Genomic DNA, 15047 nt, shown 5'->3' with positions numbered 1-15047 from the left:
CGGTTCCCCGCCCGGAGGGGGCGGGGGGCAGCGGGAGAGGCCGGTCCCGCCCGGGGGCGGGGAGGCGGCGGGAGCGTTCCGTCCCCCCCCCGGCAGAGCCGCCGGACTCCCCGCGCCAGCGCCGGTCCCTCCGCAGCTCCGCTCCCCAGCTCTGTGCACCGGGACTGGGCAGAGCCCGGGGAATCGCCGGGAGTCGCTGGCCTTCCCTCGGCCGCGGGAGGCACCCACGGGGCACGGGCAGCCCTGGCACAGAGATTCTCGGTGCCAGCTCCGATCGGTGCCGAGCTGAGCACGGAGCCAGGCCCGCTGCCCTGCCCCAGCCCGGATGCACAGCAGCTCGGTGGCGCTTAAGAAGCCTCCTGCCCGCACCGAGGCTGCTCTGGCTGACGCCCCCCAGACATCGGCACACAGAGCCCGGGCAGGATGAAGCTCAGGACAGGATGAAGCACAAGATGAAGCTCAGGGCAGGATGAAGCTCAGGGCAGGATGAAGCATGGAGCTGGGTGGTCACTGGTGCATCACTCCAGGTGGGCAGCAGCCCATGCTAGCCAGGCCATTTTAGTTTCTTTACCAAACTGGTGCTGTGCCTGGTTTATCCCGACCAAGGTCCACTTTGGGATTCCACTGCATTTACAGAGCCCAGTTAAGACCCTGCTTAAAGTAAAAAAAATTGTTATTAGAGACAGGATGAAGCTGTGCCTAAACCTGAAGGTGACAGTCAATATCTTGTTGAGATCCTTTTCTTTAGGACTCCCTTTAGAGCAACCTGATGTTGTTCATTGCACTGGAAATAAATTAATCTTTACTCAGAAGTTTATTTAAGAGAGACTCGATTCAGTCTCCAATTCCCTCCTTCAAGAGCAGCAGATGGCCTCAAGCCAGAGGAACAGACCAGGCTTCCAAGAGCCATCTGCACCCATCTGATTGCTGTTCGACTGCCTGGGCCTGACATTGCTAATTATATTTACCCATTATTTCTTCTGACTGCAGAGATGGTTCTGCTGGGTCAGATGATTGGACTCAGAAACAGTAGCCAGAAAAAAAATTAAAAACCAATCGGGACAGTGGGGTTCAGGCTTGCCTGAGGCCAAAAACCCAACCCAACCCAGACCATCCTGCAGCCAGACCATGGCCTCATGCACTGGAACACAATCAACAACACAAAACCAAATGATATCACAAGCCCTGGTGTCTGGATCAGAAAATAAACAAGTGCTTCAACATAATGCACACACCCCACACAGGCAGGGCCAAGAAGAAGAAAGCAGCAAACCTCAGGAGGTCTTCAACAAAGCCAGGGCAACTCTAAAACACACCAAGAACTTGTCAAAACTCCCAAACTCTCATTGATGTCTGCATAATCCTTCCTGCAGATGTCCCAGCGCTGCCATGGCCATTGAGGATGGAGATTTCATGCCACCATCCTGAGTGCATGCTCAGCCTTCTCCTGCCCCAGAGCAGGGGCAGTGCCTGGCCCAAGCTGTGTGCTGGGCCCCCAGAGACCCAGATGTGCTGCAGGGACTGCACAGCTGTGCCCTGGACACCCAAACTGGGCAGGTGCTCAGACACACCTCTCCTGAAGGTGGGGGTGAAGAGAAGGGTGAGCCCCCAATGTCACAGACATCTTTTCATAAAAATCCTTTCTTTTAGGATTTGTCCTTTCTGGGAAGCTGAGGCCCCAGAAGAAAAATGTAAACAATAATTATCTGCTGATGTGGAATGCAATAGGTGCACCTGTGATTGGCTCATGTTCCATGTTTACAATTAAGGGCCAATCACACGATTGTCCCCTTGGCTTGGGGACAGATTCTCAGAGAGCTCTCTTGTTTTTAGATTCCTATTCTGTTCTTAGCTTAGCAAGCTTCTGAACTTTTCTCTCTATTCCTATTAGCATAGTCATAATGTATTATATATCATATATTAATAAATCCAGCCTTCTGATCATGAAGCAAGATTCTTGTCTATCTCTCTCACCCTGAGGAACCCTCACAAGTCGTTCAATACCCCCAACATCTCACTAGGTCTGAGGCTCCAGGTCTGCTTATCCCTGGATTGCAATTCCTGGCAGGTCCCTGCTGCAGGAGAAGCTCTGGGGCTCGGAGAGCATTCTCTGACTTTTTAGCTCAAGCAGCATTTGTGAACTACCCTGAATGACAAAGGAGAGCAGGGAGGTGGAGTGAAACCATCAACTTTAGCCAGGCCCCTTGGAGAATAGAATGCTGACAGAGCAGCAAAGAAGCTTCCAGACTCCAGGGACATCCGCCTATACCCTATCCCTATAGCCATGCAAGGCAATATTGTGTTAATATTGGTCACTTATGGTCACTCTAACCTTTGCCATTGGTCAGGATTGGATCCGGGCCAAGGGTATAAAAGTAGCATACTGTACCCCTATTAACTGGGAAAAGAAGAGCTGAGACCCTTCATGAACCCCTCCAATAAAGCCATTCTCGTAGAACAGCCAGCGTCTTCTGCTTCTCCTCTCTCTACCCTCTGCTGGAGACTTAGGTCAAGGGAAAAGCTACCTAGCAAGCAAAGCTGAAATCACAAGAGCTGCCTAATCACTATAAGAGCTGAATATTCCCTGCTTGCTAGGGCTTGACCCATGGCCTTGGTCTGAGAGCGAGCTGGCTTCTGGCACCCAGTCCCCTTGGGGACTGAGCTCTGGAGCTGTCATAGCTTGCCCAAGGATGAGACCAATTAAGGCTCATTTAGGGAGGGACTGAAGAGTTCAGGAGCCGAGGTGTCCATTCCCTCTGCAGGCGCTGCACCAGAGGCACCCTCGGCCCTGCAGCTTTAACCTCACTCGGCAGGAGACAATTCTCCTGTCTCTCATGGTGTCTCCAAAGGTAATGCAGCCTAATGAGACAGCACAGATTGCTGGCAAAACACAGCCACCAGCACGCCTGGCCCTGCTCCAAGGGCTTTACCGCACTTTGTCGTGCTGGAGGACCTGACCCATCGTAGATAAGTGATAACAGCAGCTTTATCAGAGCCCAGCTGCCCAACAGCTGCATCACTGCCTCCCTTCACGCACTGGGGAATGCATTTCCCCAGCACCCACAGCAAACCACTTGCTCTACCAGCCTCCCCCAGACCCGGCAGAGGTTTCTGGCAGCCAGTGAGCAGTTTACAGCCCCAAGCAAGTGCTGACCAGCTGGAATCAATGCAGAGCAATGAAATCAGAGGAAATGACCTGTAAATTGCAGTGATTCCAAATAAACCTGCAATTTAGATCCATTGTTTAGTGTGTCTGCTCACAGACTGTATCTCTGGTAGCTTAATTACTTGTGTGTTTGCCTTGAGAAGTACAGCTCTAACAGTGGAACACTTAAATCCAGCTCAGGAGTTTCTGCTTCACTGTCCTCCTGGCCTGCTCCTGCTTGTTCTCTGCTGCCCAACCCTATTAACTGCTGCAGTATCTCCCTGGATTGCCTGTACAACACATCTGGGGGAAACTGGAGCCTTGCTGAAGTCATTCCTTCCCCATGAGCTAGGCAGAAATCAGAATTTCATCCTCTGAATCCACTGAGTATGGATTCTTAATTTCTTTGCATTAAATAACCCCTGCCTTGGCCCTTTCTGGCTAAGTCCAGCCTCAGGTGGAGCCCAGAGCAAATCCTCCACCACCACAAATTCGGTGAGTATTTTTTGCCACCTTTACTGGCTTTGCTGAATTGGGGGATCTGGGAGTGATCCAGACTCATCTTGGGTATCTGAGATGGCAGCGGAAAGAGAGATCAGACAGTGCCTGCTAAGTCAGCCAGCACTAAGGAGCTACAATATTATATTTAGCCTTATCTCCTAAGGACAATTTCCCCAAACTTGCTAAATCTGCCCGTGAAGAACAGACTGAAACAACCTGATTATTTTTCAAAGGACCTAGTTTAAATAACAGAATCGGGGATTGGAAATATCATTGAAGTCCAGGGAAGACAGGACTCTGGAAAGGCTCAGCTGTGGTGTGGGTAATACAGTGAGATGAGAACTGGGGAAGATCTGCTCTTGCAGGGCCCTGAACCAAGGAGATGCACGCTCTGATTGATTCAATTACTGCCTGTCCCAGAAAGGCTTTGAGGCTTTTCCTTAGGATCGACACCAGAGAGCAAACCCAGATTCAAAATCTTGCAGAACCAGAGCGAAAGCAGGGTCGGGAGGTGTGGGGCAGTGTTCTGTAGCTGCAGGGCAGGGCTGGGAGCGCTGCCCAGGGGCTGCAGGGCTGCAGGTGCCAGCTCACCCCATCCCCTGTGCTGTGCCCACAGGGCATCTCGATGGGGCTGGCAGGGGCTGCAGGTGCCAGCTCACCCCAGCCCCTGTGCTGTGCCCACAGTGCATCGTAATGGGGCAGGCAGGGGCTGCAGGTGCCAGCTCACCCCAGCCCCTGTGCCCACAGCACACGGCGATGGCGCTGCCGGGCTCTGGCACACTTTGCTCGTGGTGCAGCCACCGAGCCACGCCAGGGTGCTCGCTCCAGCCCTGTGTCAGCGCACACCAAAAGGCAAAGGGATGTGCTCCTGTCAGGGTGCGTTAGCAGATTCCTGAGCAGCATTCCAGCAATGCTCCTTCTCTCACAAAGCAGCCTTGCCTCGTGCTTCCCGGGCCTCTCTCTGCCTAAAGGGAGAGGTCTTGGCTTGCAGGATCCTGCCGCAGCCCCCCAGAGATGCTGGTTCAGAGCAGAGTGCCTTTCCCTGCCCTGTTTATCCATTCCCCCGGGCCTCTGGAGCACCTCAGCACCCGTGCCATGGCTGGAGGGTGTTGGGGGAGCTCTGCAGGGCTCTCCCCACTTTGGACAGAGTGATTCCTCACCACACTCTGTTGTACAGATTTGTCCCTGAACTGCTCTACTCCCTTTCTGGTTTCCCCTTTCAACTGACACTGACTTTAACTGCGCAGATCCTCCTGTGACAGATTTCTGTGTCAGCACTCTGGGGTTCCTCATTCCTGCCCGCTCTCATCCTGACCTTCCGCTCCAGGAGGATGTTCACAAGCTGCTGTTTGTTTGGGGCTGAGGCTCTGAGCTGGAGCCATCCCCTTTGCAAACCCCTCATTGACAGCCCCTGGCCAGTGTCCCACTCAGCCAGGACCCCTTCACACAGCAGGTGAGAGGAGAAGTATCAGAGCAAAACCCCATGTGGGAGTCGCAGTGCTGATGTTGGGCTGCTGTAAATGACTGCTGTGTCCTCAGGGGATGGAAGGAGATCTTCCACTGATGCAGTCAGGAGCTCTCTGGGGTATAACACAGTCCTGGGGACTGCCATGATGGGGACAAAGTGGCCTCACTCTGTTCTGGGGGTCCCAGCCCCTGCACTGGACTGGGCAGCTGCTCATCCTGCCCAGGACCCAAACCTGGAAAATAGGGAAATGACACCTCCCATCTGATGGTGATGTGATAGTAATGACACAGCACGGATGTGGCTTGAGAAATTCCCCAGAAACTCAACCAAAGCAGCTCTTGGAAGAAGATCTGTCTGCTTTCGGGTAACTGAGCTGCCCCCAAAATCCTCATGCAGCAAATACTTTTGTAGGACCTTCCCTGTCCCATTCCATCCAGAGTCTCCACCTCTGAGCCACTTCTCCCAGTCCTCCTCTCACTCCAAGGGAAGGGTGGGAAGGATGCTCTGTGATTTTCCAGGAGTGGCAGGGATGCATTCCCAAGGAAGATGAGGTGGCTGGAGTGGGAAGTGTTTCAGCACAAGGCAGATTTGCCATCTCCAGGCACTTTTTGAATTCAGATCTTGGTGTTACTTGCAGCATTTTGGCTCACAACCAGCCAGCTGGGAAGGAAGGAGTTGCTTGGTGACCCAAAGGGACACCCAGAGCTTCCTCCTGCCATGGCAAGGCATTGAGAGGGAAGGGGATTCTGAGGTTTGTGCTTTCTGCTCTTTCCAAAGGGCATATTGGAAGAAAGCCAGGGAAGTAGCTTTGCTTTGTGTATTTGGGTTTCTGAAACTTTTAATTTAATTCAGGGGAAAAACAGCGTTGTCACTCAAAATCCCACAGCTGTGCCAAAAAAAGGTGATTTGGGGAGGAAAAAAAGATCCTTTTGCCTAAGAAAACAAAAAACAAGCAGCCCAGCTCAAGCTGGCAGCCCACTGCAGAGCCAGAGAGCAGCAGTGCAGGGGGTTGGATGGCTGCCCATCATCCCAGTCCATCAGAGCTGGGAGAGAAACCCAGCATCCCCACCAGTCCATCAGCAGGGCCTGACCTGCACTCTGCCCCAGCCCCTGCATCCTGCTCTGGCCAGGCCCTCTCTAAACTCCCCAAAATCCTTTGGGCTCTGTGCAGGGAAAGGGTTTTTGGTCCCTGCTGGGATGGGCATTACCGTGGAGGAACCTGCTGCATTTTGGCATTTTCCTGGGAACTCAGTGACTATTTCAGAGAAAAAGCAGAGTCTCTGTCATGGAACACCCCAGGGTGAGTCATGAGTGGTGGGTAAAGGGGAGGAAGTGGCTGTCTTAAAAAGAAGACATCCAGGGTCTGTGGGTAAACACTGCCCAAGGAAGTGGCAGGAGAACACAGCTTGGAAAACTGTTAGGACATCCATGTGTGTGTGGGCCTGGCTTCATCCTGAAGGATTTTTTGTGAAAAACCACAGGGAAAATTCCACCTCAGGAGCAAGAAGCTGGAAAATGAGGATTTTCTTGGTTTGGACCCTTTTCCTCATGAGAGCCACGAGCACAGGTCAGTAAATCTGTGTCAGGGGTTCTGGCAGAGCTGTGGACAGGCTGGGGCTGAGGCAGACCTGGACGCTCACTGTGGTCATGGCAAAAGACCGGCTGACCCCAAAGCTTTCCTGTGGTAGTTGCAGGGTGTGATCTCTGAGATTTGCTTGTTCCCTGCCATGTGGGAATTAGGCTTTTCATTCTCTCACTAACACACACCCTTGATGGGGGCTGTTTTACTAATGACTGGTGACATCTCAGCTCAGCACTGCTCACGGGCACAGTGGGTGCACAGGCACAGCCTCCCTCGGGCTGCAGCCCCGGGGCTCAGACCCTCCATGGCTCCCAGGCATTGCCATAATGGGTTTACAGCTCCCCTCTGTCCCCTGCAGGTGGCTGGGCAGTGACAGGCCCCAGGCAGGTGACAGTAGAGCAGGGCAGCTCACTGGCACTGTCCTGCAGCTACAAGCCACGCTACAAGCTCAGCTTCAAGTACTGGAGCCGCAAAAGCTCCCTCATGACCTCCATGATCCAAACCGACGGCTCAGAGGTGACAGTGACACGGGACAGGGTGTCCATCAGGGACAACCACACAGCGAATTCATTCACAGTGACCCTGAGCAGTGTCACAGCAGGGGATGCAGGCTGGTACTCCTGTGGGGTGAAGAAAGTGGGGATTGGCCGAGGGCACAGCACCGAGGTGATGGTGTCGGCAGGTAAAACAGGGCTGGAAGCAAAGCTGCCATTAAACTCCCCCCTTGCTCCTCTTCCTCCTGTGCAGTGCTCAGGGCATTGCCCGGATACCTCCATAACCACCCCCTGCACCTGCATTGCTGAAGTCTCAGGGACAGAGGCTGGTGTGCAGGGTGCGGGGCAGAGGGTCTGGGGTATCTCCTTTGTTCTGTTTTCTCTAGCAGCTGCTTCAAACACAACTGAGGACAGCAACCTGAGCCCATTGACCACCAATCCCCTGTGTCCCAGGGGCTGTGGGGAGCCTCCAGTGCTGTGAGTCAGGGTTTGGGATCCAGGCAAGCCCCCAAAAAAGCATCCCCTGCGTAAAACGTTCCTTTCCCATGCATGTATTAGCTAGCTTTGAGTTCCCAAGGAGCATCCTGGGGGCAAGCAGGGCAGCTGGCAGGCACGCAAGTGCCCCAGTCCCCATCCTCATTCCCCAGAGCCCAATAAAGCTCTAGTACAACCCCCTTTCTCCTACACAGGTCCCAGCCCAGTGTCATCCACTTGCTGCTTCTGCTCAGCATCAAGGTGCCAGTAGCACTGGCTGTGATTGGAGGGGCAGCGTGGGTGAGGAGCCGGGGCAGGAGCCGGGAGCAGGAGATGCTGCAGCTCTTGGGGGCATCCAGCAGCACCAGCACACGGGGCTGCCCCCCCGGCCCAAACCCCTCCGAGCCCCAGGGACGCCCTCCTGCCCCCCCGGCCCCCACCCTGCCGGGGCCGTGCCTCCCCTCACGGCCGCCCCGTGCCGGGAGCTGCTCGGCTCCGGGCACTGCTGGCCCTGGGAAGCCTCGGCCCCTCCTGGCAGCCCCTGCGCTGCACAGGGAAGGGTTTGGGCTGCAGAGAGCCTCTGGCTGCTGAGCTGCAGCTGCCAAAGGAAGACAATTTTCCAATAAACGCTGAGTATCCAGCAAGGCCGTCTCTGCTTGTCTGTCTGTCTGTCTGCTCGTTCCTTGAGCTGCCAGCACTGCCCGGGATGTCCATGGCAGCCAAAGCTGATGCACACACCTGTGTGGGGACATGCTGCATTGTGCCTGGGGGGGACACGGGGTCACAGGGGCCGTGCAGGCTCCACCATGGCCCCGCTGAGCTTCCTCATGGGGAGAGGAGCCCTCAGCCCCAGGAGCCCCAGCCCTGCCACCTCTGCCTGGTGGGTCCTTGCACGTTTTCGCCCCACGGCAACTGTGACCCCCACTTTGGGGCCCGGAACCACACTGCGGGTGGAGGTTTCACCCTGTGCGTGACAGGAACACGGGGCCCGTCTGGAACCCGCTCCCTCCATCCTTCCCCCGCGTCTGCAACCCCGACGCTCTCTCCGGACGCTCCTCATGGACCCGCGGCACTTTCCGCTCCTTCCCAGTGCTGGCCGGGCTGCAGCTGCTGGCGCTGCTGGCCATGAGCGCGGCCGTGCTCTGGGTCAGCGTGCGGGGCCGCTGAAGCCGTGCAGGGACCCCACGGCCCGGCCGGCGCCGCTCGACCCCCGAGTGCCCCGGTCCCGACGGCGCGGGCAGGGGGAGGCCGCACCGGGGCCCCGCCGGGCCCTCCCCGCTTCCCCCGCCGGCTCCAACAAACGCTCCCGCGGCTCCGACCCTCGTATCCCCGGCGGCCCCGCTGCCCAGCAGTCCCGGTTCCCCTTCTCCGCCCCAACGGGGCGATGGCGCCGCAGGGGCGGCCCCGGGGGCGGGCCGAGCTCCGCCGAGAGCAGCCGGGAGCGGCACTGGCCGAGCCCCGGTACCCGCAGCGGCCATGCAGCTCCTGCCTCTGCTCGCCTGGGCGCTGCTGCCAGGTAAGGCTGCGCCCGAGCCCCGCCTGCCGGGCCCGCGCCGTCGGGCGGGAGGTGCCGCTGCGGCGGCTGCACTGCCGCGGCTCCGTGTGTCTCCACAGGCTGCGGGGCAGTGACGGGGCCCGGCACCGTGCGGGGCGTCCTGGGCGGTTCCCTGTCGGTCACCTGCAGGTACCGGCCGGGCTGGGAGAAGTTGCCGAAATTCTGGTGCATACCAAGTAGACTTATTGGTGTTACCTGTGAAAAGGACATCGTCATCACCTCGGAGTCGCAGCCCGCGGTGCTGCAGGGCCGCTTCTCCATCTGGGACAACCGCCCACACCGGACATTCACGGTGACCGTGGATGATCTGTCCAAGGAGGACGCGGGCACCTTCCGCTGTGGGGTGCGAACGGAAATGGTTTTGCGTGATGTGAGTGCTGGTGTGAAGGTGATCGTGCTCCCAGGTCAGTCTCTGCACGTGTCCCCCACGGAAACGGCGACAACAGGTTTGGGGCGCTGGGGCCAAACCAAGGGTGGAGGCGTCACCCCGAGAGGGGAAGATGGAGAGGGAGGCGGTGCCCACCTGGCACTCCCTGCATCCATCCCTCCTTCCCTTCTGCCACCCCACCCCTCCAGCCAGACATAGCACACAAACATGTGGTTCATAGTGCCTGTGGAAGGTCTGGCCGAGGAGGACGAGGGCACCTTCTGGTGCGGGGTGTGAATGGGAATGGAGCTGCTTGATGAGATTGCTGCTGTGAAGGGGATCGCGTTCTTGTGTCAGACTCTGCGCGTTCCCCCCACAGCAGCAGTGACCCCCACGTCGCGGGACTGGGAACAGACTGCGGGAGGAGGTTTCACCCCGAGCGTGACAGGAACACGGGACCCGGACGCACCGCAGGGGACCCGCGGCTCTTTCCGCTCCTTCCCAGCACTGGCCGGGCTGCAGCTGCTGGCGCTGCTGGCCATGAGCGCGGCCGTGCTCTGGGTCAGCGTGCGGGGCCGCTGAAGCCGTGCAGGGACCCCAGGACCGGCCGCGCCGCTCGACCCCCGGACTGGCAGCGGCCGCGGCACCGGGGCCCCGCCGGGCCCTTCCCGCTTCCCCCGCCGGCTTCAATAAAGCCTTCCTGACCCCGCTCGTTATCCCTGCCTCGTCTTCTCGGCGGCCCCGCTGCCCAGCAGTCCCGGTTCCTCTTCTCCGCCCCACCGGGGCGATGGCGCCGCAGGGGCGGCCCCGGGGGCGGCCGAGCTCCGCCGAGAGCAGCCGGGAGCGGCACTGGCTGAGCCCGGGGCGGGTCCCGCTCCATCGCCTGCTCGGACCCGCCGGGCCAGGAAAAAAAGGCGAAACCGTGGAGAAGGCGACAACACTTTTGTTGTCCCGCTGACACCATCGAGAGTGCGGGCTCGAAGCCCGAGGTGCAGAAGGGCCGGTTCTCCATCCGGGACAACCGCAAACACCGTGGCCTTCACCGTGACTGTGGAGCGTCTGTCACAGGAGGACATTCGCACCTTCGTCTTGGGGTTCTGAATGGGAATGTCCTCGTTTGGGAATTTCCTCGTTTGATGGCAGTGCTGCTGTGAGGATGATGGCGTTGCCAGGTCAGCACTTGTGAAGCCCGGGTCCAGCCCGGGTGTGTCCTGTACCGAGGGCCGGGAGCGCTGGCTGCAGTGGGGCAGCGTGGGTGAGGAGCCGGGGCAGGAGCCGGGAGCAGGAGATGCTGCAGCTCTTGGGGGCATCCAGCAGCACCAGGACACGGGGCTGCCCCTCCGTCCCAAACCCCTCCGAGCCCCAGGGACGCCCTCCTGCCCCCCCGGCCCCCACCCTGCCGGGGCCGTGCCTCCCCTCACGGCCGCCCCGTGCCGGGAGCTGCTCGGCTCCGGGCACTGCTGGCCCTGGGAAGCCTCGGCCCCTCCTGGCAGCCCCTGCGCTGCACAGGGAAGGGTTTGGGCAGCAGAGAGCCTCTGGCTGCTGAGCTGCAGCTGCAAACCGAAGACAATTTTGCAATAAAGGCTGGGTATCCTGCAGGGACGTCTGTGTGTCTGCTCCTTCCTTCAGCGGCCAGCACTGCCCGGGATGTCCATGGCAGCCAAAGCTGATGCACACACCTGTGTGGGGACATGCTGCATTGTGCCTGGGGGGACACATGGGGTCACAGGGGCCGTGCAGGCTCCACCATGGCCCAGCTGAGCTTCCTCATGGGGAGAGGAGCCCTCAGCCCCAGCAGCCTCAGCCCTGCCACCTCTGCCTGGTGCACCCAATGCCCATCTCCAGCTTAGCAATAGCCAGGCAAGGGTGTCCTTCCACAACTCTGCCCCCACTCAGCAGCTGCAGGGACTGGGGACACAGGGAGAGGCCTGGAGGGACCTGATCAGAGCCTGGGGCTCCTGAGCCACAGAGGGGCTGTGCTGGCGGGAGAAGTGGGTGCTCCTGTCCAGCTGCAGTGCCATAAGTTGGGGTTATTCATTTCATTGCCCTGGGAAGGACAGGGTGGCCGTGCAGGAGCACTGCACAGCCTGGGGGATTGTCTGGCCTTCAGGTGGTCCCTGTGCTGTGCTGAGCTACCTCTGCCCCTGGGTGCCCTGCCTGGCCACAGGGGCTGGGCAGTGTGGCACTGAGAGGCAGGCTGTGTCCCGACATGGGGGCCAGGCTGGAGGAAGAAAGCAGAGACCCCGGGGCATGGCACAGGGGACAGTGCACAGCAAGCAATCTCAGTGACCAGGAGAAGCTGAAACTCTAGGAAACAGGAAACGCCATGGTCGTGCTGGATCTCTCACAGCAAGGGAGGTGGTACCAGAGGCAAAAGAGGAAGCAAAGCCCCAGGGACACAATGGAGAGGAGCAGCAGGGCTGCCCCGACGTGTCCATGTGGCTGCTGCTGGTTCTGGCCTCGGCGCTGCCGCCAGGTCGGGCTGAGTGCCCGCCGGGGCTGGAGCCCCACGCTGAGCCCAGCTGGGGAAGCGGGAGGTGTCCGGGAGCGGCAGCGCTGCCGTGGGTCTGCACAGGGTCCGGGACAGCGACAGGGCCCGGCACCGTGCGGGGATTCCTGAGGGAAAGCCTGCCGGTCCCGGCACGCAGCAGCCTGGCCGGGAGACGCTGCCGAAATTGCGGTGCAAAGCGAGTACACGGACTGCTGTTCCCTGTGCCGCGGGCATCGGCAGCACCGCGAAACTGCAGCCCGAGGTGCGGCAGGGCGGCTTCTCCATCCCGAACAGCTCCGGGCATTCCGGGGGACTGCGGAGCTCTGGCCAAGGAGGATGCGGGCTCGCTCCGCTGGGGGATGCCAAAGGCATTTTTCCCTTTCCAGGAGAGTGCTGATGTGGAGGTTATCATAACCCCAGCGGGTCCTTGCACGTTTTCCCCCCACAACAAATGTGACCTCCACGTTGGGAACACCCTGCGGGAGGAGGTTTCACCCTGTGCGCGACAGGAACACGGGGCCCGTCTGGAACCCGCTCCATCCATCCTTCCCCCGCGTCTGCAACCCCGACGCTCTCTCCGGACGCTCCTCAGGTGACCCGCGGCACTTTCCGCTCCTTCCCAGCGCTGGCCGGGCTGCAGCTGCTGGCGCTGCTGGCCATGAGCGCGGCCGTGCTCTGGGTCAGCGTGCGGGGCCGCTGAAGCCGTGCAGGGACCCCACGGACCGGCCGGCGCCGCTCGACCCCCGAGTGCCCCGGTCCCGACGGCGCGGGCAGGGGGAGGCCGCACCGGGGCCCCGCCGGGCCCTCCCCGCTGCCCAGCAGTCCCGGTTCCCCTTCTCCGCCCCAACCGGGCGATGGCGCCGCAGGGGCGGCCCCGGGGGCGGGCCGAGCTCCGCCGAGAGCAGCCGGGAGCGGCACTGGCCGAGCCCCGGTACCCGCAGCGGCCATGCAGCTCCTGCCTCTGCTCGCCTGGGCGCTGCTGCCAGGTAAGGCTGCGCCCGAGCTCCGCCTGCCGGGCCGCGCCGTCGGGCGGGAGGTGCCGCTGCGGCGGCTGCACTGCCGCGGCTCCGTGTGTCTCCACAGGCTGCGGGGCAGTGACGGGGCCCGGCACCGTGCGGGGCGTCCTGGGCGGTTCCCTGTCGGTCACCTGTACCTACCAGCCGGGATTGGAGAATTTGCCGAAGTTCTGGTGCACACCAAGTACAGGGATTTTTTATACCTGTGCTGAGGACATCGTCATCACCTCAGAGTGGCAGCCCGAGGTGCTGCAGGGCCGCTTCTCCATCCGGGACAACCGCCCACACCTGGCATTCACTGTGACCGTGGACGGTCTGTCCAATGAGGACGCGGGCACCTTCCACTGTGGGGTGCGAACTCGAACATTTTCGCGTGACGAGAGCGCTGATGTGAAGGTGATCGTGTTCCCAGGTCAGTCTCTGCACGTATCCCCCACGGCAACAGCGACGACAGGTTTGGGGCGCTGGGGCCAAACCAAGGGTGGAGGTGTCACTCCGAGAGGGGAAGATGGAGAGGGAGGCGGTGCCCATCTGGCACTCCCTGCATCCATCCCTCCTTCCCTTCTGCCACCCCACCCCTCCAGCCGGACCAACCACACACACCGGTTGCTCACAGTGCCTGTGGAGGGTCTGGCCGAGGTGGACGAGGGCACCTTCTGGTGCGGGGTGTGAATGGGAATGGAGCTGCTTGATGAGATTGCTGCTGTGAAGGGGATCGCGTTCTTGTGTCAGACTCTGCACGTTCCCCCCACAGCAGCAGTGACCCCCACGTCGCGGGACTGGGGACAGACTGCGGGAGGAGGTTTCACCCCGAGCGTGACAGGAACACGGGGCCCGGACGCACCGCAGGGGACCCGCGGCACTTTCCGCTACTTCCCAGTGCTGGCCGGGCTGCAGCTGCTGGCGCTGCTGGCCATGAGCGCGGCCGTGCTCTGGGTCAGCGTGCGGGGCCGCTGAAGCCGTGCAGGGACCCCACGGCCCGGCCGGCGCCGCTCGACCCCCGGACTGGCAGCGGCCGCGGCACCGGGGCCCCGCCGGGCCCTTCCCGCTTCCCCCGCCGGCTTCAATAAAGCCTTCCTGACCCCGCTCGTTATCGCTGCCTCGTCTTCTCGGCGGCCCTGCTGCCCAGCAGTCCCGGTTCCCCTTCTCCGCCCCACCGGGGCGATGGCGCCGCAGGGGCGGCCCCGGGGGCGGCCGAGCTCCGCCGAGAGCAGCCGGGAGCGGCACTGGCTGAGCCCGGGGCGGGTCCCTCTCCATCGCCTGCTCGGACCAGAGGGGCCGCGTAAAAGAGGCGAAACCGTGGAGAAGGCGGCAACACTTTCTGTGGTAGCGCTGACACCATCGACAGTGCGGGCTCGAAGCCCGAGGTGCAGAAGGGCCGGTTCTCCATCCGGGACAACCGCAAACACCGTGGCCTTCACGGTGACCGTGGAGCGTCTGTCCCAGGAGGACACTTGCACCTTGGTCTGGGGGCTCAGAATGGGAATGTCCTCGTTTGGGAATTTCCTCGTTTGATGGCAGTGCTGCTGTGAGGATGATGGCGTTGCCAGGTCAGCACTTGTGAAGCCCGGGTCCAGCCCGGGTGTGTCCTGTACCGAGGGCCGGGAGCGCTGGCTGCAGTGGGGCAGCGTGGGTGAGGAGCCGGGGCAGGAGCCGGGAGCAGGAGATGCTGCAGCTCTTGGGGGCATCCAGCAGCACCAGCACACGGGGCTGCCCCCCCGTCCCAAACCCCTCCGAGCCCCAGGGACGCCCTCCTGCCCCCCCGGCCCCCACCCTGCCGGGGCCGTGCCTCCCCTCACGGCCGCCCCGTGCCGGGAGCTGCTCGGCTCCGGGCACTGCTGGCCCTGGGAAGCCTCGGCCCCTCCTGGCAGCCCCTGCGCTGCACAGGGAAGGGTTTGGGCTGCAGAGAGCCTCTGGCTGTTGAGCAGCAGCTGCCAACGGAAGACAATTTTGC

The 15047-nt window shown here is 60.6% G+C and overlaps 3 protein-coding genes across 4 annotated transcripts; all 3 read left to right on the top strand.

Moving 5' to 3' along the window:
- Nucleotides 1–6629: 6629 nt before the first annotated feature.
- Nucleotides 6630–8831, top strand: LOC135455554 (protein CD300H-like). The gene is made up of 5 exons (XM_064728883.1): nt 6630–6660; nt 7052–7378; nt 7580–7667; nt 7880–8116; nt 8642–8831. Exons 1-5 carry the CDS (start codon nt 6630–6632, stop codon nt 8829–8831), a joined length of 873 nt encoding a protein of 290 aa, XP_064584953.1.
- A 276-nt stretch (nt 8832–9107) lies between these two features.
- Nucleotides 9108–10988, top strand: LOC135455338 (CMRF35-like molecule 6). The gene is made up of 3 exons (XM_064728482.1): nt 9108–9180; nt 9279–9623; nt 9969–10988. The coding sequence occupies exons 1-3, from the start codon at nt 9141–9143 to the stop codon at nt 10166–10168; spliced, it is 585 nt and encodes a 194-aa protein (XP_064584552.1). The 5' UTR covers nt 9108–9140; the 3' UTR covers nt 10169–10988.
- A 2008-nt stretch (nt 10989–12996) lies between these two features.
- LOC135455430 (CMRF35-like molecule 6) lies at nt 12997–15047 on the top strand. 2 transcript variants are annotated; one of them, XM_064728625.1, is made up of 3 exons: nt 12997–13063; nt 13161–13505; nt 13851–15047. In XM_064728625.1, exons 1-3 carry the CDS (start codon nt 13024–13026, stop codon nt 14048–14050), a joined length of 585 nt encoding a protein of 194 aa, XP_064584695.1. In that variant the 5' UTR covers nt 12997–13023; the 3' UTR covers nt 14051–15047. The 2 variants fall into 2 exon arrangements, with proteins under 2 accessions (XP_064584695.1, XP_064584694.1); XM_064728624.1 differs by having other exon boundaries at nt 13848–15047.

The sequence above is a fragment of the Zonotrichia leucophrys genome, chromosome 18, assembly GCF_028769735.1.
Source record: "Zonotrichia leucophrys gambelii isolate GWCS_2022_RI chromosome 18, RI_Zleu_2.0, whole genome shotgun sequence".
NCBI lineage: Eukaryota > Metazoa > Chordata > Aves > Passeriformes > Passerellidae > Zonotrichia > Zonotrichia leucophrys.
This window is presented reverse-complemented; position numbering and strand designations above follow the sequence as displayed.

Bases quoted from the DNA above. Each gene is read 5' to 3' on its own strand.
- LOC135455430 (XM_064728624.1), top strand. From the start codon at position 13,024: ATGCAGCTCCTGCCTCTGCTCGCCTGGGCGCTGCTGCCAG. The intron at 13,064-13,160 runs GTAAGGCTGCGC...GTGTCTCCACAG, and splicing joins CGCCTGGGCGCTGCTGCCAG to GCTGCGGGGCAGTGACGGGG. The intron at 13,506-13,847 runs GTCAGTCTCTGC...TTCCCCCCACAG, and splicing joins GAAGGTGATCGTGTTCCCAG to CAGCAGTGACCCCCACGTCG.
- LOC135455338 (XM_064728482.1), top strand. From the start codon at position 9,141: ATGCAGCTCCTGCCTCTGCTCGCCTGGGCGCTGCTGCCAG. The intron at 9,181-9,278 runs GTAAGGCTGCGC...GTGTCTCCACAG, and splicing joins CGCCTGGGCGCTGCTGCCAG to GCTGCGGGGCAGTGACGGGG. The intron at 9,624-9,968 runs GTCAGTCTCTGC...CCCCCACAGCAG, and splicing joins GAAGGTGATCGTGCTCCCAG to CAGTGACCCCCACGTCGCGG.
- LOC135455554 (XM_064728883.1), top strand. From the start codon at position 6,630: ATGAGGATTTTCTTGGTTTGGACCCTTTTCC. The intron at 6,661-7,051 runs TCATGAGAGCCA...CTCTGTCCCCTG, and splicing joins CTTGGTTTGGACCCTTTTCC to CAGGTGGCTGGGCAGTGACA. The intron at 7,379-7,579 runs GTAAAACAGGGC...TTTCTCTAGCAG, and splicing joins CGAGGTGATGGTGTCGGCAG to CTGCTTCAAACACAACTGAG.